At 46.1% G+C, this 25,293-nt stretch overlaps 1 protein-coding gene across 2 annotated transcripts in view; it reads right to left on the bottom strand.

Moving 5' to 3' along the window:
* Positions 1 to 25,293, bottom strand: part of ENTREP2 (endosomal transmembrane epsin interactor 2) — a 223,224-nt gene that overhangs the window by 41,514 nt on the left and 156,417 nt on the right. For both annotated transcript variants that reach the window (XM_083712199.1, XM_083712200.1), the window contains exon 4: positions 23,919 to 24,047. In XM_083712199.1, coding sequence (XP_083568325.1) covers positions 23,919 to 24,047 — 129 coding nt within the window. The remainder of the gene's footprint in view (positions 1 to 23,918; positions 24,048 to 25,293) is intronic.

Genomic DNA, 25,293 nt, shown 5'->3' with positions numbered 1-25,293 from the left:
TTTTAATTCAGTAGCACAAAACCCCCACCACAGACCCCTGGGAACATGCCTCACAAGCAGGTGTGCTCTGTTCCGAACACAGCACATTTATGTGTCCAGAAAAACAGCACTTTCTATCTGTATATATTAGTCACCCTTATCTACTATATATTTTGGAAAATGATTTGTCCTTTTGTTCTCCATGTGTTAAGATTCCCGAGGTGGGATAAGCAGTTTTCACTGAATTTGGGCAACCAGCCGCCATTTTGAATCAAGATGGCAGACCAAAACATTGCTGTGGTGTGACCATTTTTTGGTGTGACAGATCCAAACTGTACCGATTAGGATGCCTCTGAAGATATTGTAACCCCATTTGGTAGGACATTGCCAAATTTGGTATGACAAGCCCAACCTGCACCGGTTGGGATGCCTCTGGCCAACTCTGCATGAGGTTTCCCAAGGGGGAGGTTGAGATCTCCATTTACCTTTAGACTCCAAGCACCATGTGGGATCAAGATGGCAGACCAAATAAAGCATAATTAAACATCAGAATGCACCCCATTTATTCAGATTAATCACAATTTATGAAGTTACGCATGGCAAGGGGGAAGTGGAGAAAGCTTTTCTCTTTCTCTCTCAACACTGGAACTCATGGACATACAATGAAGTTGAATGTTTGAAGATTCAGGACAGATAAAATAAAGTACTTCTTCACACAGCATGTGGCTAAACTATGGTACTTACTCCCCGAGAAGGCAGGGATGGCCACCAGTTTGGATGCCTTTAAAAGATAATATGAAAAATTAATGGAGGAGAGGGCTGCGGATGGCCCCCGGCCACAACAGCTATGCTCAACCTCCACAGTGGGAGGCAGCCCTGCTTTGAATGCCAGTTGCTGGAAGCCACGGGGGGGGGGGGGCTCTTGTGCTTGGGTCCTGCTTGCTGGTTCCCCACAGGCCTCTAGTTGGCCACCGTTTTGATTAATTTGCTGTATTTATTGTACTATTATTGCTTTGATGCTTTTGATCCTTGTTATCTCCTTATTTTGTATGTGTGTGTGTTCTGTATGAGGAAGGGTTTATTTATTTGTCAATCCTTTACTATTCTCATGAGGTGCTTTGAGCTCAACTCGGTTGTTGGAAAAGTGGCGTGCCAATATCAAATGAACAATCAAATTTCATTCTGGCTCTGTCTGTTTGTATTACATAAAAGGACCCATTTGGCTGAAAGGTGGTCCAGAAGTTCTATTGACCAATAAATAAATAAAGCACTCTCACATTTCTTTCTTGCCTGATCCTCCTCTGCTCCCTCTTCACCAGCAGATACTTGGGAGTGAGGGGGGGAGGGGGCACAATGCTTAAAATATCAATACAGTGGTACCTTGGTTTACAAACTTAATCCGTTCCGGAAGTCCGTTCTTAAACCAAAGTGTTCTTAAACCAAGGGGCGTTTTCCCATAGAAAATAATGGAAAATGGAAACAAAATGGAAAGGATTGGAATAGATCCGCATGTGGTTGTAAGAGCGATGGTAGCAAGAGATGCGCGGCAGGGAGGGAAAGCGGAGCGGGGATGGAGGGCGGTGGCGGCGGACGAGCGCGAGGATGAGGAGCACTTTCTTGGAAAGCTTTGGAGGCACTAAAAATGTGCCACCGCGGTGGTTCTGTGCATGCGGAGGTCTCTCTCTCTCTGCCCTTCTCCTTCCCCCAGCACTCCCCTCTGCACACCATCCCTGGGTGAAGGGGGGAAAGTAGGCAAGGGCGGAGCTCGCTTGGAGGCGGCGGTGGGGGGAGAAAACTGCAGCAGAGCTGAGAGAACGTCCCCCTTCTCCACTTCCGGGTGTCGCCGGTCCGGCACGGGGGGGGGAGTTGTACTCCTGCAATCCAGCTGGCGGGCAGCTTTCCTCCTTGCGCCGTGACGACCCCCTTCTCTGCTGCCGGGCAATGGAAGTGTGGCACTCAAAATGGAAGTGAACCCCCGAACGGAGTACGTTCGGATTCCAAGAAAAGTTCGCTAACCAGAACACCTTCTTCCGGTTTTGAAGTGTTCATGTTCCAAATAGTTCGTGAACTAGGCTGTTAGACCGAGGTACCACTGTATGCAGTTGCTACAATTATTCCCAGGGTTCTGAAAGGGAAGGGCAGCATCTTCTATTTGCAGTCTTATGAAAGCCTTGCTGGGAGAATGCCTGGAATCCAAGGGTGAGCATAATTCTTCGAATGAAGAGAAAATCCTGGGGCAAAGACATTGATAAGGTGATGGCTCCTCATAAATCTACGTTTTAAAAATAAATTAGGCAGGTAAAAGGGTCCCCCAGAAAGAACTTTGTTCTGCATGAATGAAAGACACCAAAGTCCCTGCAAACAATTGAATTCTATCCAGCCCTCCAGGTCTAACCTCAAAATCTCAGCCTTGTCTCTTGACTTTCCTAACATACAAAGCAGAAGGTTTAAAAAGCGGTCTATTTTGTTCTTTGGTTTGGATTGCGGCAGGGACCGGGAATCTGTGGACCTGCAGATATTGCTGGATTCTCAGCTCCAACAGCCCTAGCCTGCATGTCCAAGGGTATCAGAGATGATGGGAGACAGCACTGCGCATCATTTGGAGTCCCTCAGGTTCCCCATCACTAGATTACAGGGCTAGAGTCATGGGACGTGTCAAACCAAATCCACATGACCCTGGAAACCCATCTGGATCATGTAAACAGATATTGTCACTCCCCAGCTGCCTTTGGCACCTAACTGCAGCCCCCACCAGCCCCCATCAGCAGGACTATTCTGGCTGGGCTCATGGGAGTCGGTGGTCCAAAATAATAATAAAATAACAACAACAACAACAACAACAACAACAACAACAACATTTTATTATTTGTACCCCGTCCATCTGGCTGGGTTTCCCCAGCCACTCTGGGCGGCTTCCAACAAAGATGAACAATACACTAAAATGTCACATATTTAAAACTTCCCTGAACAAGGCTGCCTTCAGATGTCTTCTGAATGTCAGGTAGTTGTTTATCGCTTTGACATCTGATGGGAGGGTGTTCTACAGGGCGGGCGCTACTACCGAGAAGGCCCTCTGCCTGGTTCCCTGTAGCTTTGCTTCTCGCAATGAGGGAACCGGCAGAAGGCCCTCGGAGCTGGACCTGTGCTAAACAGCTACCACAAGATAAAGCATGGTGTCAGGGGTTCAGAAGGAGAGACACAGGAGGGGGAGCAAATGGAGAGTGAGGAGGAGGAGTCCGAGGGGGGTGGAGGCAGTGACAGTGGAAAGAGTTACTCCACAAGCCTCTCCAGCGAATCGGAGGACTCACAGAAGGGAGCGCCAATGGCCAGAGCGAGGGGGGTTCCAGGGGGGAAGCCCCAGGAGGAAGGGGCTAGCGGGGAGTCCCTGAGCAGCAGTTGGAGGTCAGGACCAGCTTCCCCACCAGGGCGCAGTGGGGAGGGGGAGTCCCAGGAATCGGGACCAGTGTCCTCACCACCAGCGGGAGGAGAGGAGTCAGGTTTGGCCACGCCCACATCGGGAAGCGGGGAAACGGTCAGGAGGAAGGTTACCGGCTGGGCGCGCGCGCCAAGTTCAAATGTACAGGCGAGCGGCACAGCAGGGAGCCCGGGAAGGGAGCCAGGTCCTAAAGCCCGCCGGAAGGAAGGGCAGGACTCAGGGGGCTCAGCGTCAGAGGAGTCCAGGAAGGAGGAAACCCCAGAGGGCAGAAGGACCCAGCGAAGGAAAGAACAGCGCAGGAGGTGGAGCCGGGCTAGGATCTTAAACTGGTGTGGGAGGAGCAGTGAGTCAGAGGGGACTTAGCGGTCTAGAGTCAAGACGTGGGGCGGCACGCCCAGAGCTTTGAAATGGAAACTAAACTTCAATAAAGACTTTTGTACATTACATACACCGGGCGTTGGTCCTCTGTGAGCTGGGACCTAGAGGCAGTCCTGACACATGGGTAGGCAAACTAAGGCCCAGGGTCGTATCCGGCCCAATTGCCTTCTCAATCTTGCCCGCGGACGGTCTGGGAATCAGCGTGTTTTTACATGAGTAGAATGTGTCCTTTTATTTAAAATGCATCTCTGGTTTATTTGTAGGGCATAGGAATTTGTTCACCCCCCCCTAAATACAGTCTCCCCCCCCCCCCAGGTCTGAGGGACAGTGGACCGGCCCCCTGCTGAAAGGTTTGCTGACCCCTGAGATAAAACAATCAAGGCCAACTGAGACAGGAGATAACCTTTTCTGAGCATCTTCCCCCATCCCAGTCTAGTTAAGCAAACAGATTTAAATCTGTCAAAAATTGATTGATTGAGTTTATATCCCACCTTTCTCCCAGGGAGTTCTAGGTGGCTTCTATAGTTCTCCACCTCCTCATTTTATCCTCCCAACAATCCTGTGAGGTGGGCTAGGCTGAGAGGCAGTGACTGGCCCAAGGCCACCCAGTGAGCTTCACGGCCAAGTGGGAATTTGAACCCTGCTCTCCCAGGTCCTAGTCTGACACTCTGACCACCTCACCCTGCTGGCTCTACAACATACGGTTACATCTCTCATGCTCAATGCTGAATGCCTCAGTGCTGTCAGAAGAACAAGAACGCTGGCTGAGTTTTTGGGATTCTATGTCAACTTGTTTTTAACAGCAGTTTTTAATCAGTATTTTTAAATGAGTTTTAAAATACAGTTTTCTGTAAACCACTTGGAGGTTTTTTTTGATTAAGTGGTATACAAATCTTGTGTCAGAAATAGATAATCTACCACCTCCACTGATCCCATAACACACAGTTTGCCACAGTCATGGAAAGGCCATTTGAGGCACTGGCCAAGTGCTGCTGTCCGCCTCTGCTGAGTCCCTCCCCGTCTCCAGGGCTCTGTACAGAAGGCACCCAAGAACAGAATCCTACAAAGAGGAAGCTAAAATTAGCAGGAAACTTTGAGAGGTTCAATGCTTTGGAGAAGGGTCTTGTAAACTGTGATTTCAAAATCCCAAAGACCTATTTTGCAGCCTTGGAAACTTGAACAGACAAAAGTTACCAGGTTTCATTTTGTTTTTGCAATGCTGCATTCCATCAAGTGCAGTCTGTGGTTAATCCAAATCCAATCACACCTGTCAGAGCCACCCGAGGTCCCAGCTCACAAGAGACCAAAGTCCAGTCCAAGTTATATACAAAAGGTTTTATTGAAGAACATTGTTGTCGTTACATCCAAGCCCCGTGGCTCCGCATCTGTTACCCTTAGATGTTAGAAGTCCCCTCTGAGTCAGTCCCGCCCCTGCACCAGCTTAAGAGGCTTGTACTGCTCCACCTTTTCCTCTCTTTCCTTTTCCGCAGGGTCTTCCTGCCCCCCTGTGCTCCCTCCCTCCGGGACTCCCCCGAGGCTGAGTCTTCTGCCGCCTGCTCCCCCCTCCTTCGTGCTTTGGGACCAGGCTCCTCCTCAGGGCTCTCCTCATTTCCGCGCGCCTCCACATTTGAACTTGGCGCGCGTACGTTGCCTCTGACCTTCCTTTCGACCGTTACGCTACTCTCGGTACTACACTCCTCCCCTTCCGGCAGGACGTTTTGCTCCGAACTCCTTCCCCTCTCTGCTTCCTGTTCTGCTCTTTCTGACACACTGGCAACTCCACCCCCTTCACTCCGTTCCGACGGAGAGGCCGGTCCCGATCTCCAGCCCCCACTGGGGATTCCCCCTTCGTTCCCCTGCTTCTGACTGCCTCCCTCTCTACTGCCCCTTGGCCTGACCAGGGGGGCTCCCTTTTGGGAATCCTCGGATTCACTTGACGGACTCACTGACAACCTCGGGTCGTCGTCGTCCTCTTCCTCGTCGCCCTGGGACCCCTCCCCCTCGCTCTCTGTCCCTGAAACCCTGACAACACCATAAAATTTATCTGCAGAAAAATGACAGCCTAATATTGTGTGCCCTCCCCCCCCTTTTCACAGTCCTGAAACCTGTTCCCGTTTAAAAACATAAGTACATGCACAAAGACACTGCCAGCTTTTCTGGGCATCTAACATCGAACCTGATCATTCAAAACATGTTTACTTCTCTCCAAAGCAATACCTTTTAAGACTTCAGTGGATGAACTTCCTCTATAATCTCAGGAAATTACAGTAATTTGCAAACATCCTTTTCCTTCTGACAGCATTTCTTTACCAGGTCCTTAAATGGTGTGTGTGTGTGTGTTTAGAAATACTGGTGCCACTTTATAAATATTCGGGAAACACTCATGTTTATATCCAAAGGTCAGTTTTTTGTTTTTTTCAAATTACAGGCCCTGGCTTCTAATGGCAAATGCACCCCCCAGTGAATCTTTGTTTCCAATTTATACACCAACGTTGTGATTGAAATGTGTACTTTGAGAGTCTGTTTTGCAAAAGGGCAGGCTGGAGGGAAGAGCCCAAGCGCAGTGGCAGGGAGGTTTCTGTGCCTGCAGCGCAGTCCACCATGGCATCTCCCCAGAGGGCTGAGAAGGACTTCCTGGCTGAAACCCTGCAGAGCTGCCATTCAGTGTAGACAATGGTTCAATGAACCAATGGTCTGACTTGGTATAAGACAGTCATTCCGGCATTCTGTACTTCTCTCATGGGGAAGAGCCTCAGCTCACTGGAAGAGGACTTGTTTTGCATGCCAGAGGTTCAATCTCCAGCATGTCTGGGGGGTGGGGGGGCTGGGAATGTCCCTTGTCTAAATCCCCAGAGAGCTGCCAATCAGTGTAGGCAATACTGAGCTAGATGGATAAAGGGTTGGACTCTGCATAAGGCAGCTTCCTCATTTCCTAATCAAATTGGCAGTTACTTCAGAACTACAAGGACTGGAGGATCTTATCATTTTTAAGGGAAGGGCCATCACTCAGTGATGGAGCACTTAACTTTGTATGCAGAAGGCAGGGGCGGAGGAAGGGGGCGGTGGGGGTGGACTGCCCCTGGTGTCTTTGCTGAGAGGGGTGGCATTCGGGGCGTCGCCCGCCCGTAACTCCCAAGCCTTCCCCGAGTGGTTGGGGGAAGGGGGGAGCTGCACCTCTTTGCCAGTGGCATTCCACCTTCCCCCTTCGTTTTGACAGCTTGGGGACGGCTTGGGAGTCACAGGTGGGCAGCGCAGCAAATGTCCGCCATCAGCGGCTCACTCCGCCCCTGGCTGCAGGGTGCCACACCACTCCGTGCACCCGAGTGGCTATCCTGCACCTGGGAGGGCACCCTCCGTGCCCCGCCCCCCTCAGGAGCGCACCCACCCTGGGCAGCGCGGGCATATGCTCCACCGCTGCATTCAGGGGTTCAAATTGGGAATCTGCTGTGGAATGTAGGATATTTCAGTCCCACGTTTTATAAGGGAAGGAATCCCCACAAGCAGTTGCAGAAAAAATCTTTTTGGAAGACTTTTATAAATCTACAAGCAAAATGACAAGTCCCTAGCACATGAAAATCAGCGAATCTCAAAAAGAGTCTACCCTGGGGACCAGCAACAGTAGGGAGAACTGATATTCGGGTGACCAGGAAAGCAACCAAGAAGCTGGGAAACCTCTGATTCAAAGATCCCCCTAACCATGAATTTACAGAGTGGTCTTAACTTAAGCAAGAAATTATTTGACAGTATCAGATGTCTCCACACCTCTGCCACACTGCAATAGGGAGCTAATAAATGCCTGTCCCCACAAAGTTGTTATAAAACTTTTCACATTTAGAAAAGGGATGCTGGACTAGATGGATCCTTAGTCTGATTCACCAGTGCTGCTGAATCAAGTTGCTGTAATTCAAAGTGGTGCTCAAATGCACGGAAACAACTAAATATTTATTTGTCTATTTGAAATCTTGTTCGCTCAGTGTTTATTTCCACATTTTGTACCCAATCTTTGCATCAGCTTACATCTAACAAAAAAGTGTCTTTTAAAAGTGCCAGAATCACACTGGTATTCCAAAGCATTCTGCCTCCAAGCAGTTGCCAAATGTTCCAAATGACCAGGACCCTGGAGTTATGATTTGTGTTCTTCCGAGCGTTCAAAGCAAGCTGCATTCTAACTGCCTCAGAACTCCAAGGGGCAGTTGCTGCAGTGCTCAGACCAGCTTCACTCCTCTCAGGTCTTCTCTTAGGTCAAACACACGAAGAGAAAGCCCTGGAAAAAGCCCTTGCAGACCAGAGACTAGTTGAAGAACTGATTTCATCTGGTGCATATATGCAGCACTCCTCAGTTCCCCACCAACATAGCAGTGTTTTCCCAGATAAGAACAAATTGACTTTTATTTCCTTTTGTCCTGTCTGAGAGCCACTTGGTAGGCTTTTCACATTTTGTGTTTGTGGTGTGTGTGTGTGTGTGTGTGTGTGTGTGTGAGAGAGAGAGAGAGAGAGAGAGAGAGAGAGAGAGAGAGAGAGAGAATATATGAAGACTAAAGCCAGAAAGGATTCTTTCCTGCAGTAGCTGTATTGGTCTGTTGCACCAAACTTTCTTTCAAGGGTAGAACGCGTAGAATGCAGAGGAGGAGTGGACAAGACAAGAGCCCAATTATCTGCATGGAGGGGGTCCTTAAGAACATAAGGGGTTGTGCAGTTGTGCAATTTCTTCAGCCCTGGGGAAGTTTGATTCTTGGCACTTATGATTGCAAGTATAGCAGACTTTTCCATTCCTACGTCACAAGGTGGGAAATGCAGAATTTGCCCTAGAATGATGGCAGTGTTTTAGCTGCACATCACCGTTTGCTCAAACTTTAGGAGATGTCCATATGATACTGTGCCTAAGTATCTAACAGTTATCTTTTGCCTGTGTTTTTCTCCAGCTTGCCTCCTATCGCCAGGCTTCCCAGTACCAAACTAAAGTTCCACCCCAGGCGCATTATGGCTCCTTTTCAGTATGGCTGTTGTGCAGGGTATCCTGTTTGCAACTGGGTGCCTTTGTCCTGCCTCTTATGGGCTGCATTTTGAGCATCTGCTCCACATCTGCCAACCTTAAATGGAGAGAGTAGCAGGCTGAGAACATCATGGGCAGCAACATACCTGGCATTGTAGGGATTGGGATCTGGGGTGCCTGTTCTATGCGTAGAATTACAATGATGAAAATCAACATTATATGCATACCATTAAATGATGAGGAGTCCCTACCCTCTGAAATTATCCTTGCCCAGGACTTGATGCCATTGGCCTCAATTGCTAATGTGGTGACCGTTTTTTTGTATTGCCTTTGCTCTATGTAACATCTTTGCGCCTGGAAAACACGATGATTTCATTGCTACCTTCTTTTCCATTGGAGCAATGATGGACGTGGCAGCAGGTGCATATCTACTTATTTCCATTTTGTGGAATATGCATTCTATATTAACAAACAAAGGAATTCAGCTTCCTGAGGTTTTGGGAGTGCCTCCCATTCCAACAGAACAACGTGTTGGAATTTCTATCTACGTGGGGTGGGTGAAAAGTATTTTTGGAAAACGAGTGAAATAAACACTTCAAAGGAAAAATTTGTAAATGACCCAGAAAGTGTTAAGACACTGAAAGCCCATCACTGAGGATGAAGTGCGGGCAGTATTACTCTTCTGCGACACTTGAGTGTGAAGAAAAACCCACTATTTGGCGGAGATATCAAAGTCAAATTAAAACGGAAACCATGCCAGACGCATTAGGAATGTGGCTAAGGAATGGCCCCAGTCCTGTGACTGGCTGTTTTTTTAACGGTAGCATAGAAGGTTGTGTATATTTATTATCAAATTTGTTGGTTTTTATCTTATGCATATTTTCTTCATGACCCCGTGCTCTGGTCCATGGGGGTCACGAAGAGTCAGACACGACTAAACAACAACAAATGCATATTATGTTTGATTTTTTCTTTTTAACTGAATGCTTCTGTATCCTACCCTGGGATGTCAATCAATCAATCAAAACTTTATTAGCAAAGCCAACAGGCCACAGCTATACAAGAATTAAAAATAGAAATAAGGATAGAAGGGAGAAAAGAGCAAGCAAAAGGAGGTCCGTCAGATGAACAAGTCTGTCACTCAGATGGTGGCCCTCAATTTCATAGCTCTTTCGATGTACCTCGCGACCTTCTCTGTTATCTGACTATCCGTATCAGATAAGAGGAAATACAGTGTGATGTCTGGTGAACGGCCGGGGTTGGAGAGAATGAGTGGAGTAATAATCTCATTCCTTAGGTCTTTGTAAAGGGGGCAGGATAGGAAGACGTGGGACACTGTTTCCGTGTTACCATCTCCACATGGGCAGAGTCGTTTTTCAAATGGAGACTTTTGGTAGCGACCTTCGAGTACGGCAGAAGGGAGAACATCCCATCTAGCCAATGTAAAGGCACGTCTGTATTTTGGGATGGTTAATTTAAACAAATATGAAGCTGGAGAGTCAAAATGAGAAGGGGGAAAGTAGGTATACCATGGGCACAGTTTCTTTAAGATAGTCAGGTTGTTTTGCCGTTCAATGTCTTTCAGGCGCTGGCCTATTAGACTCTTTGCTTTAATGAGGCCCATTGATAGTAGGGACTGTGAATGCAGACCGCATGTAAGAAGTTTTTGATGCACAGTTTTGAACCACTTGCTTTTGTGGGGGTCTTGCATTACTAGAGGCAGTAGACCAGGTGGGTTTAGATTAAGACGAAGCCAGTAGTTGAATGTTCTTTGCCAGGTCTGAGTTTCTACAGATGGAAGGCAGGCCTCGAGTCGTAATGCTGCGTTTGGAACACAGGAGGGGACGCCGAATATCTGCCTTAGGAATTTAGACTGAACAGTTTCAAGACTGGAGCAGTGGTTCCCCATCTAGATTTGTGCCCCATACAGTAACTGCGCCAGAGGTTTTGCTTGAAAAACTTCAAAGGCTGCTGGAATGTATCTGCCCCCCTTCGTATAAAAGAAGCGAGACAGCATCTTAATACTTTGAGCTGCTTTTTCTTTGGCACATTTTTGATGGACATCCCAGGACCCGGTCGACTGGAAAACGATACCCAGATATTTGAAGGCTTTAACCTGTTCAATTGTCTGGTTATCCATCCTCCAGCTGTACTGTCTGTGTTTCCTTGCAAAAACCTTAATTTTGGTTTTCTGATAGTTTATTACCAGTTGCTCTCTCCTGCAGTATGCTGAAAATTCACCTATGAGCCTAATCAAGCCTATTCTTGTTCGAGATAGGAGTATCGCATCATCAGCATACAAAAGTACTGATATTGATTTGTCAGCCAGTTTGGGGGCGTGGAAGTCCGGAGATGACAAACAATTAACCATATCATTGATGTAAAAGTTGAATAAAACTGGGGCCAAGATGCAACCTTGCTTGACCCCCTTGCAGACAGGAACTGGTCCTATAAGATGGCCATTTGACGAAGTTCTTACATGCAGCACCGTGTCTTTATATAAACAGCTGATCAGAAATAATAGTCTTTTGTCTATACTTGATGTGCTCAATTTATCCCAGAGTCTTGCACGTGGAATTGAATCGAAAGCAGCCTTTAGATCGATAAAGGCTGCATATAGCACCCCACGGGATTTTTTGGCATATTTGTCAATTAAATAGGCTAGGGTGAAGCAATGGTCTATGGTGGACCTGCCTTGCCTGAAACCCGCTTGCTCTTCCGCTAGAATAGCTTCAGTTTCGAGCCAGCTAGTTAGCTTAATATAAAGATGTTTGGCATATAGTTTGCTGGGTATAGGCAGAAGACTGATTGGTCTATAACTCGCCGGGTCTGGCATAGGTCCTTTTTTATAGATTGGAATAACTATTGCCTCAGTCCAACCATCTGGGAGTAAACCCGTTGAGTCGATCCAAGAAAATAAAGACGCCAGCAGGGGGGCCCACCAGCCAATGTTGGACTTCAGAAGTTCGGCAGGGATGTAGTCATTCCCTGGGGCCTTGTTGTTCTTTAATTGTGCGATTAAGTTCTCAACTTCCTTTACAGTTACTGGTGGCCAATGAGGTAGGTCCTCCAATTGAATACATAATTTGTAGTGTTGGGCTTCCTGGTCATAGAACAAAGATTGAAAATGGCGCAACCACTCCATTGGTTCCACTGTACAGATGGAATTAGTACGCTCCTGGTCCAGTAGACCAGATATGGTTCGCCAAAAGCAAGTAGTATCTTTCTCGTGCGATGCCTTAACCAGACTGTGCCATGCGGCTCTTTCAGCTTCCAGTTTCTTTCTCCTTAGTAATTGTTTGTAAGACCTTCTCAGATAAATATAAGCATTAAGTAGGAGGGCAGTCCCTGATTTCCTATATCTCTGGTAGGCTGTTCTCATTTGTCTCCTTGTTTGCCTGCACTCCAGGTCAAACCAGCTAGCTCCGTCCTTTGCCCTCTTTGTAGCGGCGCTATGTATCACTGTTGTTAAATGGGATTTCAATCTTTCCAAAAGTAATTTAAAGCGTTCCATAATCGCATCTACTGAATTGCCTGACACAATAGCGGAGCGAATAAGCTTTAATTCCGCTGACTGAAGAAGGAGGGTTAGATTTTCATTCAGTATTGGGGACCATTTGAGTCTTTTGGGAGCAGGTATACCCAAATTTACAGAAGGTATATATTGTGGCTCGGCAATAGAATAGTCAAAAGGCCGACCTGCAAGCTCTAAAATTAGAGGTAGGTGATCACTCAGAGTATTGTGGCCCACTTGGAACTTCCTTACAAAGCTGTGAGCAAATCTTGAGATTAGAATATAATCTATAACGCTTCCCCCAGCCTTGGAAAAATGGGTATATTCCCCGGGGCGATCCCCCTCTATGTTGCCGTTTAATATCAGCAGTTCCCTCCGTCTGGCAGCCTGCACTAAGCAGAGACCTGAAAGATTACTTCTTCTATCTTTGGACAGTCGTGTCGCACCAATATCCGTCTGTTCTTCAGGGTCCATAAATAGGTTGAAGTGAGTGTATAGACTGTTGTCATCTGTTCCTATACTAGCGTTAAAGTCTCCACACACAATAGTCAGGGCAGACGGATAAGTAGATTCGAAAGGCTCTAAAAACGCCTCTAGCTCAGCCCAAATAGCCTTGACCGCGGGGGTTTTTTGGCCTGGGGGAATATAGACATTGACCAGCAAAAGAGTAGTTCTCTTAAAGCTAAGTAGAGCGGCTGTTGCTAGAGAATTGCAGCTGGGTAGGGCTGTTAGAGAATGCGCCAGCTCCGTGGAAATGAAGCAAGCTAGGCCACCACTAGATCTGCCGCCCCTTAAAGATGGAGAGGCAGGCAGGTAGTGGCAGTTATACCCATTGAGCTAGATGGATAAAGGGTTGGACTCTGCATAAGGCAGCTTCCTCATTTCCTAATCAAATTGGCAGTTACTTCAGAACTACAAGGACTGGAGGATCTTATCATTTTTAAGGGAAGGGCCATCACTCAGTGATGGAGCACTTAACTTTGTATGCAGAAGGCAGGGGCGGAGGAAGGGGGCGGTGGGGGTGGACTGCCCCTGGTGTCTTTGCTGAGAGGGGTGGCATTCGGGGCGTCGCCCGCCCGTAACTCCCAAGCCTTCCCCGAGTGGTTGGGGGAAGGGGGGAGCTGCACCTCTTTGCCAGTGGCATTCCACCTTCCCCCTTCGTTTTGACAGCTTGGGGACGGCTTGGGAGTCACAGGTGGGCAGCGCAGCAAATGTATCCTACCCTGGGATGCTTACAACATAGTTAACCCTAACTATAAATAGGAGGAATAAATGAAAAGCATAAAACTGCTATACCATATTTTTCGCTCTATAAGACGCACCAGACCATAAGACGCACCTAGTTTTTGGAAGAGGAAAACAAGAGGGGAAAAAATTCTGAATCCCAGAAGCCAGAATAGCAAGAGGGATCTGGCTTCTGGGATAGCCATGCGAAGCCTCTTTCGGGCAGCGGGAGGAAGGCTCCCCCAAGAGCCGCACTGCCTTTAAAGAGCGTGCAGAACATGTGTGCGGCTCTTGGGGGCTTTTCCCTGAGGAGGCTCTTTAAAGGGAGTGTTGACCCACCTGCATTCGCTCCATAGGACGCACACACATTTCCCCTTACTTTTTAGGAGGGGGAAAGTGTGTCTTATAGGACGAAAAATACGGTATTTAGGTATTTATTTTATGCTATATCTCTTTTAGCAATAAAAAGAATTCGATCTCATAGCACCCTTATGCTGGAGTGCTTATTTTGTTGCAGACTCTACTGTCTATAGTGCTTTTCAAAGGTTCTGGGGCATGCTTGCTCTCTCTCCCCCTCTCCCCCCCTCTCTTGCTGTTTGTGTGTGTGTGTGTGTGTGTGTGTGTGTGTGTGTGCAGCCTGTTTTACAGAGAATACTGGCCAAGCCTTTGAGTGCCTGTGTGCTGCTCCCAGCCCTGGCCAGCAAGAACAATGATCAGGAACACTCGGTTTCAGTGCCCCAGAGATACCAAGCCACTTCCAGCTTTAGGCAGAATAAAAAATTAAAAACAAAACAAAATAGCACCACATACCAAAGAAGTGAGACGTAATTAAATATGATGAAATATCTGTGAACAAAAAATAACCAAATCATACCTCTCATTTGCTTAAATTTTCAGCTCTAAGCTGAGAGTGTGTATCACATTTTGGTCTGCTGCAGGGAGAAACAAGTTGAGAGAAGAATCAAATACCCCCCGAAATAAGGACTGTATCTGTGGCCCACTTAATTATACAAACTATAATTTTGAACAGATCCATTTTTTCTTAGAGTTCTGTAAATTTTTCAGTTTTTAGGCTTCCAGAAGGTTGTGTTTTCTGCCAAATCTCACCAGCTCTTATTTTACTTTATTGCTGCCATAAATACAATTTGCTTTTCCGCAGTGATTTGCAGCTAGGAATGACTTTGACAGAAGACGATGGGTATTTAGGAACAAATTTCACTGTACAACACAGTAAAATTGTTATCTATACAGACTGTGCTCTCTGTGTCTATAATCCATACCGTAAAAGGAAAAATACACTACACATTTGTAAAAGTCAACAGTTTCATAACGAAACCTTGGACATAGTAATCTTTGACCTGCGCATCCAGCCTCGGCCGCTTCTTTCCTGATAACTGCTGGTGTCATTGTTCTCCATCTCAATCAACTTGCTCACTTCATCCTTTGATTTCTCAAAATTTCTTCTTGAGTAAGTTATAATGATTACCTGTCAGGGTCACCTGGTCCCTGTGCTGGCTTATTAGACATTGTTTACTTTGTTGACATTGGGGTATTTGAACTTTTCCATAGAAAGCCTAGCAGGGAGGATTTTGTTTCCTAACACAAACATATTTTTGCTTTGCTAGAACATAGCAACATAACTTTTGTATAGAAAAGCATACAGTTATTTTATTATTTCATTATTATTTATTTTAAAGCATTTTTGTCCTTCACCCCCCCCCCGACAGAGGAAGGGGGTGCAGTGGGTGCGGCCTGCCCCAGGTGTCATCCCTGGGGGGGGTGACATTACTGCCCCGCCCCCTGGGATGCTCGCCCTGCTCCTGCAGGTGGCTAGCCCTGCCCCCAGGTAGCTCCGCCTCTGGCAGAAGGTCCTGGATTCATTCACCATCATCTCCAGCTAGGGCTGTCAATGTAATCAGTGTAGACAATATGAAGCTGGACGGACAGTCCATATAAGGCAGCTTCCCATGTTCCTGTGAGGGGTGTTTGGAGGGTGCAAACTAAAGGGCTGCTCTTCAGTCTTGCCTTCTGGTTTGCCCTTGCTGGTTCTCCTGACTACGGGTTGCCCCCTACACCTCCTGCATCTTGGGTCTCCACAGACGGTTGTCCTCAACCCAGACCTGGCAGTGAGCAATACTGGGTTTCAGCTGAAAGCCAACCACGTCCCTCTAAATTGGATTGGGGCAGCTGTACTGGGGAAGACTTGTTAAAATCTGTGCAGTTCCAATTTTCAGTGAAACTGATGGACAGTAGCTTTCAGTCTGACATAGGAAAGCATGATTTACTTGCAGAGTTTCCTGCTGAAAGATGCAGTGATGGTCACAGGTGTGGATGACTTTTGAAAGGGAAGGTGACAAATCCCAACAGTCAGTGGCTATAAGCAATTACACCTAGGCAGAGCCTCTAGAACTAAATGTGGATTAGTACAATTTATGAACCAATACTTGGCAAGGCAATAATGCTTAGAAGGCCTTATGGAATATAAGGGTATCAGTCTCTGATTGTTATATTGTGGGATCCAACACCCTGGGGCTCCTGGTGTAAACCTAGGTTTTTAATCTCAGACCAGGTGTGGGGATTCTCTGGTTTACAGGCCAAATGAGTTAAGGGGTACGACTTGAGGTGTGTCCTGAAGGCCCCACTTGACCCATAGGCTGCAAATTCTGCACCCCTGTCATAGTAGTATATAGATAGAGCAGTATTGATAAAGCAGTAAAGAAAATGCAGCTGGCCTGGTATGGGAGGATCTCTTGCTCAACTTCCATGCATAGGATTGGCTTCCCTTGGAGAAATAAGATTCATAGCTCTTTAGCAAAGCTCTTCTAATTCCCTTGAACTTTTGGAGGCACATTCCACAAACATGGAAAGGGCAGAATTAGTGTGCAGATACTGAAAGACACTCTTGTAATCAATAACCCTAAAGGTGACGGACTGACATTGTTTCTGACAAAGGCCTGAAAACAAGCCCAGTTTGGCAATACTGTAAAGAAGACTTCTTTTACCCTTGATTGACTTCAATTACGCTGCTTCGTTGCTGATATACCCACAATAACAGGAAGAAAGATAATGAGCAGTAAAGCTTTTTCACCCATGAAATTGCTCTCCGTGTACTCCTTTTACTTGGGAAGCTCAAGGACCGGCATGTGTTCTTTTCTTTTAAAAAAGGTTTTAATTTTATTTTAAATGATAAATGACAGTGGTCTAACTGGTTGCTGCTGAAGAAAAGAGAGCTGCTTACCTACCAGGCTCTTCAACACAACTATTACCTGTTGTGATAAAGTCTTGTTTGTGGGCTTCCCGCAGGCATCCATTTGGCCCCTGTGAGAACAGGACCCTGGACTAGATGGGTCACCAGCCTGATCCATCAGGTTCTTCTTACGTTCTTATGAGAGATAACTTGGTTCTGACTAGACATCAGAAGCTTAATAACTTTGTAACCCACCTGCACCTTCAGGGAGAGTGAGTTCCACAGCCAGGGTGCCACCATAGTGTGTGCCACAGTGGAGTGCCACCCATGCCAATGGGAAAGCATGAAGGGCCACCCGTGCCAAATTTAGGGCACAAACAAGTCAGTAAAGGGAGAGAAGCTCTGAGAGGTACCTGGCCCCAGCTTAATTAATGAAAACATCTTGAATTGGGCTCAGTGCAGATCCTGCAGAATGGGTTTTACATGAATTAGCTGCAGTTTCTGGACTGCCTTCAAGGGAAGCCCCACAGACAGCACAATACAATAATCAAGATGTGATGTTACCAGAACTCACAGCACTGTGGCAAGGCTATGCCAAACCAGGGACTTGAGTTGATAGCAACCATTTCAAAAATCCAAGACATGTTTTTATCTTGTTCCATCACTGCTCCATTCTGACAAGAGGAGGTCAATGTTTTAACTTTCTTCACAACTTGGACTAAATGTTTTCTGCCTTCAAATACATCCTCTGAGACAGCTGGAGCCGCGACACACAATGGGCAAAAGAAAGAAGACACAGTGGTCTCATGTCGCCATGAGCCAGAATATCTGACCTACTGTGGCTTACTGAGAATGGCCATGCATGCTGCCCGATTGCGCCCACTTTGCTCCTTCCCTTGACACAAGGATAATGGTTTGCTGCTCCCTGATAAGCCAAGATCAGCACACAGACCATGCCTTCAGGTGGGCTGGGTTTGTGGTTTGGTTCCCCTTCTGCTCATGCTATGGAAGGAGGAGAGTGGAAGTGATTGCAAAGTTCCCAGTAAAGCTTAGTAAGTTTGGAATGTTTGGAATCTGGATGCTGTCCATGATAATATGTCTGGGTTATTGTGATGCTCAAATGGAAGTGTTTTAGCACAGACTCTCTTAAAACTTGAAAACATGGGGTGTCCCCTCTTTCCTTATAGGCCGAGCCTTTTTTGCCACTCCTAGATTAAAATATGGAAGTGTAACATGAAGCAAGATAAAACTGCTTCAGGGGCCCAATTTGTCTCCTGTGATGCCAACTGAGCACCTTCAGTTTAGCAGGATTTCAGAGTGAGATAATTTTGCAGTCATTTCTAGCAGGAGAAAAACTGCAGTTCTGAATTAAAATATTTATTTTTTCTTAATATGTAGGAGGTTGTGGAGCTATTTCATAATCTAATCTTGATGTAATGCTTTTGTAGCTACTCCAGGGATGACTTTACTTTTAATAAAACTTTTAAACTGGGGGGAGGGGATATTTTAACTCAATGCCTAATGATGTAAAAATGGTCTCTTAGCTGAGAGCCCTGCAGAGGCTTGAACAAGACGGTCCTTTGGGCTCCTTCCAAATCTAGAATTCTATGACTCTAGGTAGGCAAGGGATTGGAAAAGATTCCCATTAACCCTTAGAGAGCCACTGCCAGCCAATGAGGACCAGACTTCCCCAACCATGTGCCCTCCAGATGCTTTGGAATACCAACACCCTTGACCATGGGCAAAGATGACTGCAGTTGATGGGACTTTGGAGTCCAAGACCAGGGAAGGCAGTTGCAGTCAACACTAAGGTACACAGACCATTAGTCTGACACAGTATGAGGCAAGCGTGTTTCTATGAAAGTGGAGCAAATTTTGGAGCGAAGAGCAATAGCTCAGTAATAGAAGGCCATAACCTTAATTGCTGGCAAGTGCAGTAGAAGGGGAAGGGGAAGAGCTCTGTGGGAGAGCCACTGACAGTCAAAACAGGCAATATCAGGTGAGATGGCCAAACTGCTTGACCTGGGATGAGTCAGCTTCCTAGGTTCCTAAGTTCTCCACCCCAACATCAGAGCAAAAGAAGAGCCTGGCTGTTGGATCAGCTGTGTCAGCACAAAAACTTGCATATTCCTAGGCCAAAAGAAAGAAGTTGGCCTAATAATAAATAATAATAAAGCAGCCAGGCCAGCTATTCTGTACTTGGTGACCCAGGGCCATGAGCATTTAAGCAGTGCATCTTTTGATGCTGTGGCCAAGGATTTCATGCACTGGACCTTGTCAGCTGTTCAAATGCCAGGTTCACTGGCCAATTAATTGTGAGATAAGACACTCTATAAATCAATAAAATAAATACAGGGCTGTCATTGGCAATAGCTTAATGATCCCTCTTACCTACTCCTCAGTCATGGACTTCTGCCATTCACTTTCATGTAATTTGTTTTTTTCCAAACAACCTCCCTCCATCACAAAAAATCATATATAATGTAGTCATTCTATTATTGAAACACCTGAGAGATAGAACTGGGGAAAGAGGGAATAACAGGAAACCTTTGTTTGAGATATGAAAATCCTCTGAGATACAGTCGTCATACCCTCCATATGAGTAGCTCTCATGCGCTAGTTATTGCCCACATTTGCTTATTGGATTTTGCGGCTTATAGTAACAGTGCAGCTTGGGCTGTCTGAGGTGGTTATGGAGAAGAACAAAAGAACCGTTGCTCATGTGTCAGGGTGGGATGTGAATGGGCTGGACATTATTAGGCTCAAACACTACTCTGCAAGGACACCAAACTGTTTTCTTGCGCTCTTCACCATCAAGTGGGCATCATCACCACCAGGCCATACTATTACAACACATTATGAGCGTGAGGGGGTGGAGGCCCCTTCCAGAACTGGGGCAGCCTGATAATGAGGGTCCAGCAGGAACCTGCTCTCTCACCTCACCCATCTCCCTGTCCGGCCCCACCTCTCACTCATTCCACAGCGCCTGTCACACCATCTCCCCCAGTGCCATCAGACACAGGGGGATGCTCCACTAGCTCTGTCCACCTGCAACTGCTGATCTTCTGACAAAAAGGTGTAACTTGCCCCTCAGATCCGCCTCCATACCTGAGAACTAGGAAGTAGCCAATGTAACACTAATTTTTCAAATGGGATCTGGACAGGGTGAGAGGGTGGATCCTAGAAATTACAGGTTTGTCTCTGTAAAACTGGCAAAAAGTAATATTAATGATAAAATAAACAAGCACATAGAAGAATAAGTTTTGCTGAAGTAAAGCCAGCATGGTTTCTGCAAGGGCAAGCCCTGCCTCATGAATTCTTTCAGGGTGTCAAAAAGCATAAAAATAGAGATGATCCCATTGATACTATGTACTTGGGTTTTCAAAAAAAGCTTTCAGCAAGGCACTTCACCAAAGCTGTCTGAGTAGGCTTAGCAAACATGGAATATGAGGAGAGGTCCTCTTGTGGATCAGGAATTAATTAAATTGCAGGAAGTAGAGAATGGGAAAAATGGACAGTTCACTGGGTAGAAAAGAGTAGAAAGTGGAGTCCCGCAAGGATAAGTATTGGAACCTGTGCTTTTTAACTTGTTCATAAGCAATGTAGAGTTAAGAAGAAGAAGAAGAAGAAGAAGAAGAAGAAGAGGAGGAGGAGGAGGAGGAGGAGGAGGAGGAGTAGTAGTAGTAGTAGTAGTTTGGATTTGATATGCCGCTTTATCACTACCCGAAGGAGTCTCAAAGCGGCTAATATTCTGCTTTCCCTTCCTCCCCCATAACAAACACTCTGTGAGGTGAGTGGGGCTGAGAGACTTCAGAGAAGTGTGATGACTGGCCCAAGGTCAACCAGCAGCTGCATGTGGAGGAGCGGAGACACCAACCCGGTTCCCCAGATTACGAGTCCACCGCTCTTAACCAAACTTGCTGATCATACTAAATTGTTCAGGGTTGTTAAAACAAAAAAAGAGATTGCAAAGAGCTTTCCAAACTGAGTGAATGGGCACTAAAATGGCAAATGCATTTCAATGTAAACAAGTGTAAAATAATGCATATCAGCACAAAAAAATCTTAATTTCACATATACACTCATATGGTCTGAATGGGTGGTGACTAACCAGGATCTTGGGGTCATAGTGGATAGTTTCAGGGCTTTTTTCAGCCAGAACATACTGGACTCAGTTCCAGCACCTCTCAGGTGGGCACCATTGCCATTCTAAGAGAACGAGGGAGGGGTTCATGGTGAGCTCCAGCACCTCCTTTTCTAGCACTGGAAAATTCCATGCTAGGGATCATTAGGAAAGAACAGTATCTTAATGCCTTTTTAATACATTGGGAAGACAGTGTGCGGTTCTGGTCACCTCACCTGAAAAAGGATATTGTAGAGTTGGAAAAGATTCAGAAAAGGACAACCAAAATTATCAAGGAGATGGAGCAACTTCTCTATGAGAAAAGGTTGCAGCATTTGGGACTTCTTAGTCTAAAGGTGAGGAAGAGGTGACATGATGTATGGTAAGTTTATAAAATTATGCATGACATGAAGATAATGGAAAGAGGTGTGTTTTTCTCGCTCTCATAATGCTAGAATTCAAGGTCAACCAATGAAGCTGAAGATTTGGAAGATTTGGGACAGATAAAAGAAAGTATTTCTTCATGCAGCAGCGTTAACCGAGAAACTCACCCCCAGAGGAGGCAGTGATGACCATCAACTTGGATAGCTTTAGCTCCCCTTTATCACATACACAGCCCAACAAGACAATGACAAAAATCCACCAACAGCATATGAATCAATATGGCTAACCTGATCCAAAAACACCCAGCCACCCGACTCACACATGGAAACAAAGACCACCACAGCCAACCCCAAATGAACAACCACACCCTGGGCCAACCCCAACCTCTCTCACCACCAAAGGAACACAAGTCACAAGTGAACAGCAGAGAACCTGCACAAGCAACGCTGACACCAAACCCCACATATATTAAGTAAAATAGAAACATCGCCACCTGACCCCACCCCCACTCATCTTTTCCCCCACCCACCTCTCTCCCCCTTTTCTTCCTAGCGTAACACTAATGTCTCAACAAATGAAACTGATCTTGGAAAAGAAAAAAGAGAGAGACACAGCTCATACTTTTGTAAACCAAGAATTTTAAAAATAAAAATACAGAAGAAGAAGAAGAAGAAGAAGAAGAAGAAGAAGAAGACTGGATAAATTCCTGGAGGAGGAGAGGGCTGTGGATGGCTACTGCCCCTGGCTAGGCTCTGCCTCTGTGGTCAGAGGCAGTAATGCTCTGTATACCGGTTTCTGGGAATAATGGGCAGGAAAAGTGCTCTTGCACTCAGGTCCCGCTTGCTGGTTCCCCACAGGCATCTGGTTGGCCAGTGTGACAACAGGGCTGTGCTGGACTGATCCAGCAGGGAGCTTCTTACGTTCCTATGAATTCAACAGGTAGTCCCTTCCAACTCTGAAATTCTATGAATCTATGAATCTATCTTACCCCCTTGTAAAGCTACTCGTTGTACACAAGGCACGTACATCTCTCGTGTTCTGGCTTTTCTGTGCCACTTTCTTTTGTCAAGCAAATGGCCGAACCAAACCCCATTGTGCCTAACAGCAGCCTGTAGCAATTACAGTGGTACCTCAGGTTACAGACGCTTCAGGTTACAGACTCCACTAACCCAGAAATAGTCCCTCGGGTTAAGAACTTTGCCCCAGGATGAGAACAGTAATCGTGCTCCGGCAGCGCGGCAGGAGCAGGAGGCCCCATTAGCTAAAGTGGTGCTTCAGGTTAAGAACAGTTTCAGGTTAAGAACGGACCTCCAGAATGATTAAGTACTTAACCAGAGGTACCACTGTACTAATCATAATTATAGAAAGGGAACGTTGTCGCTGTCAGTGTTTACTTGATTAGCTGTAATTTCTTCACAAGCTTAGCAAGATGCCTCTGATAGGAAGAGTTGGGGAGAGATGAAATGCAATGCCAGTACAAAAAACCAAACCTGAAACTCAAAACAAGAGGCCTTTCTTGTTAAGAAATAGGTATCCCCTAATTCTCTCCCTTTGAAGGAGGTTGGTGGGGGTGCAGGAGAAGCTGCATATCACACAGTTCTCATTTTTGCAGAGAATGGCCATGCATGGCTATAGAGAAGTCCTCTGGAACTGTCAGGCTGAGCTAAGGTTGGCCTCCTGACAGATCAGAGAACACTGGGCCAACTGGCAGGGGGCAGAAGAGTCTAGTATTTAATGACATAAATCTAGCAGAGAAAAGAGCCAAGTGCAACAATACATCAAATGAAACAGATAAGAATAAACACAATCAGTGAAACGTAGGAGACACTTAACATGCATGATTCTCATTTTTTAAATGGCACCTGCAGTTAGAGGAGCTGATCACAATCTCTCTCTCTCTGTACTACAGACAGTCTCAATACAAATTCACACACACATGCAGGTAGGGAAGCAATGTTCCCTGTTGCTCCAGCAGATGACATCACTCGTGCTGTAGAAAAGGGCCAGGAGTCATATGCTCCTGCATTTCCCCTCTATAACACCACTGTTTGACATCCAAGCAAAATGAGGCAGGCTAAAAGAATTGATGCTTTTGAATTATGGTTCTGGAGGAGACTCTTGAGAATCCCATGGACTGCAAGAAGATCAAACCTATTTATTCTTAAGGAAATCAGCCCTGAGTGCTCACTGGAAGGACAGATCCTGAAGCTGAGGCTCCAATACTTTGGCAACCTCATGAGAAGTGAAGACTCCCTGGAAAAGACCCTGATGTTGGGAAAGATGGAGGGAACAGGAGAAGGGGACGACAGAGGACGAGATGGTTGGACAGTGTTCTCGAAGCTACCAGCATGAGTTTGACCAAACTGCGGGAGGCAGTGGAAGACAGGAGTGCCTGGAGTGCTCTAGTCCATGAGGTCACGAAGAGTCGGACACAACTAAACAACAAAAATTGCTCATCTATGTTGTGTGTGCCCAGTCCTCTGTGTTTATTTGGAAGGATGGTCAACTGAGTTTACTGGGACTTGACTCACATAATGGTACACCGTCCCCCCCCCCCCACAGGATGGCGGGTCAAATTTCTCTAATATTGAATGGTTCTTAGCATGCTTTAGTATTTCTGCATCTCCCATTTCCAGAGGTTTTGATTCTGTCACAAAGAAACCTAGCAAAAGAGGAGGAGAGAATTTATCTGAGTCTCACCTTTAGGGTCAGCCTGACAGTGTTGCATTCCTGCAAAGGGTTCAGCTTCAGCATCTCACCCAGGCTGCAGCCTGAGGGCTGGTGTTGTAGCTCACAGCAAACGCAGACACTGTCACTGTCAAATTTAATCTGAGAAAAGAATAAAAAAGAACAGGCCAAAGTTTTAGTAAGTGCAAAACAGCCAACCAAACAACACTCCAAACCCACAAAGGATTCAATAACATGACTTGATTTGGTCAACTAAGGTACGAATGCTAAAAACTAAGGAATGAATGCTTCCATGGCCGAGTCCCCTTTCACTCAAAAGCATCAAATCATGTTTTTTTAACCCTCTGGGAAGTATAGGCAGAACACTTTGCTACTCGTAAGGTGATTTTAGGTGGGCCATCCTTTCATTGTAACCATCGCTGGCAGTTTCATTACAGGTGCCCTCGAGGACTCAGGCTTTCCTCCAGCTGATCTGATAGCATGAAAAGTAAATTAGATGAAAAGAATCCTAGGAAGAAGGAAGCTGAGTCAGGAGGCTGAGCCGAGAGGAGGAGGAAGAGGAAGGCCTCTTACCTTCCAAGCCTTTTCACATGTTCTACTGCAAGTCAGGTGTCCCCCATCTTATATTTACGCAGCTGGTTCTTCCTGCCTAAATGTGGAACCTGACATTTGCACCAATGGAATTCATTTTGTTAGTTTTGGCTCAGTTCTCCAATTTTTTAAGGTCATCTTGAATCTGATTTCCTTCTTCTGTGGCATTAGCTACTCCTCCCAGTTTGGTGTCATCCACAAATTGGATGAGTATCCCCTCAATTCCTTCATCCAAGTTGTTTATAAAGATACTGAACAACAAGGGGCCCAGGACAGAACCCTGTGGCACCCCACTTGTCACTTTTTCCAGGGTGACGAGGAACCATTAATGAGCACTCTTTGGGTTTGGTCAGTCAGCCAGCTATAAATCCACCTAACAGTTACCTCGTTCAACCCACATTTACCAGCTTTTCCACAAGAATATCATGGGGGATTTTATCAAAAGCCTTACTGAAATCAATATATACTACGTCTACAGCATTCCCTGATCCACCAAGCTTGTAACTTCATCAAAAAAAGAAATGAGGTTTGTCTGGTATGCCTTGCATCCTTCTCTAAGTGCCTACAGACGAATTGTTGAATTATCGGTTCTAGTACCTTTCCTGGTATTGAGGTGAAGCTCACCTGTCGGTAGTTACCTGGATTTTCTTGCTAAGGAGCACAACATCTGCTTTCCATGCAAAATGTCCCAGGTTCATCTCCAGGAAGAACTGGAGATGAAAGATTCATTTCCAAAACCACAGAAAGGCAGATCTCCTGCTTATCAACATGCAGGGGCTAAATTTGTTGCACAGAG

Source organism: Podarcis gaigeae, assembly GCF_964106915.1.
Source record: "Podarcis gaigeae genome assembly, chromosome: 14".
Classification (NCBI taxonomy): domain Eukaryota; kingdom Metazoa; phylum Chordata; class Lepidosauria; order Squamata; family Lacertidae; genus Podarcis; species Podarcis gaigeae.
Note: the sequence above shows the minus strand (reverse complement) of the source record. Positions and strands in the feature narration are given on the sequence as shown.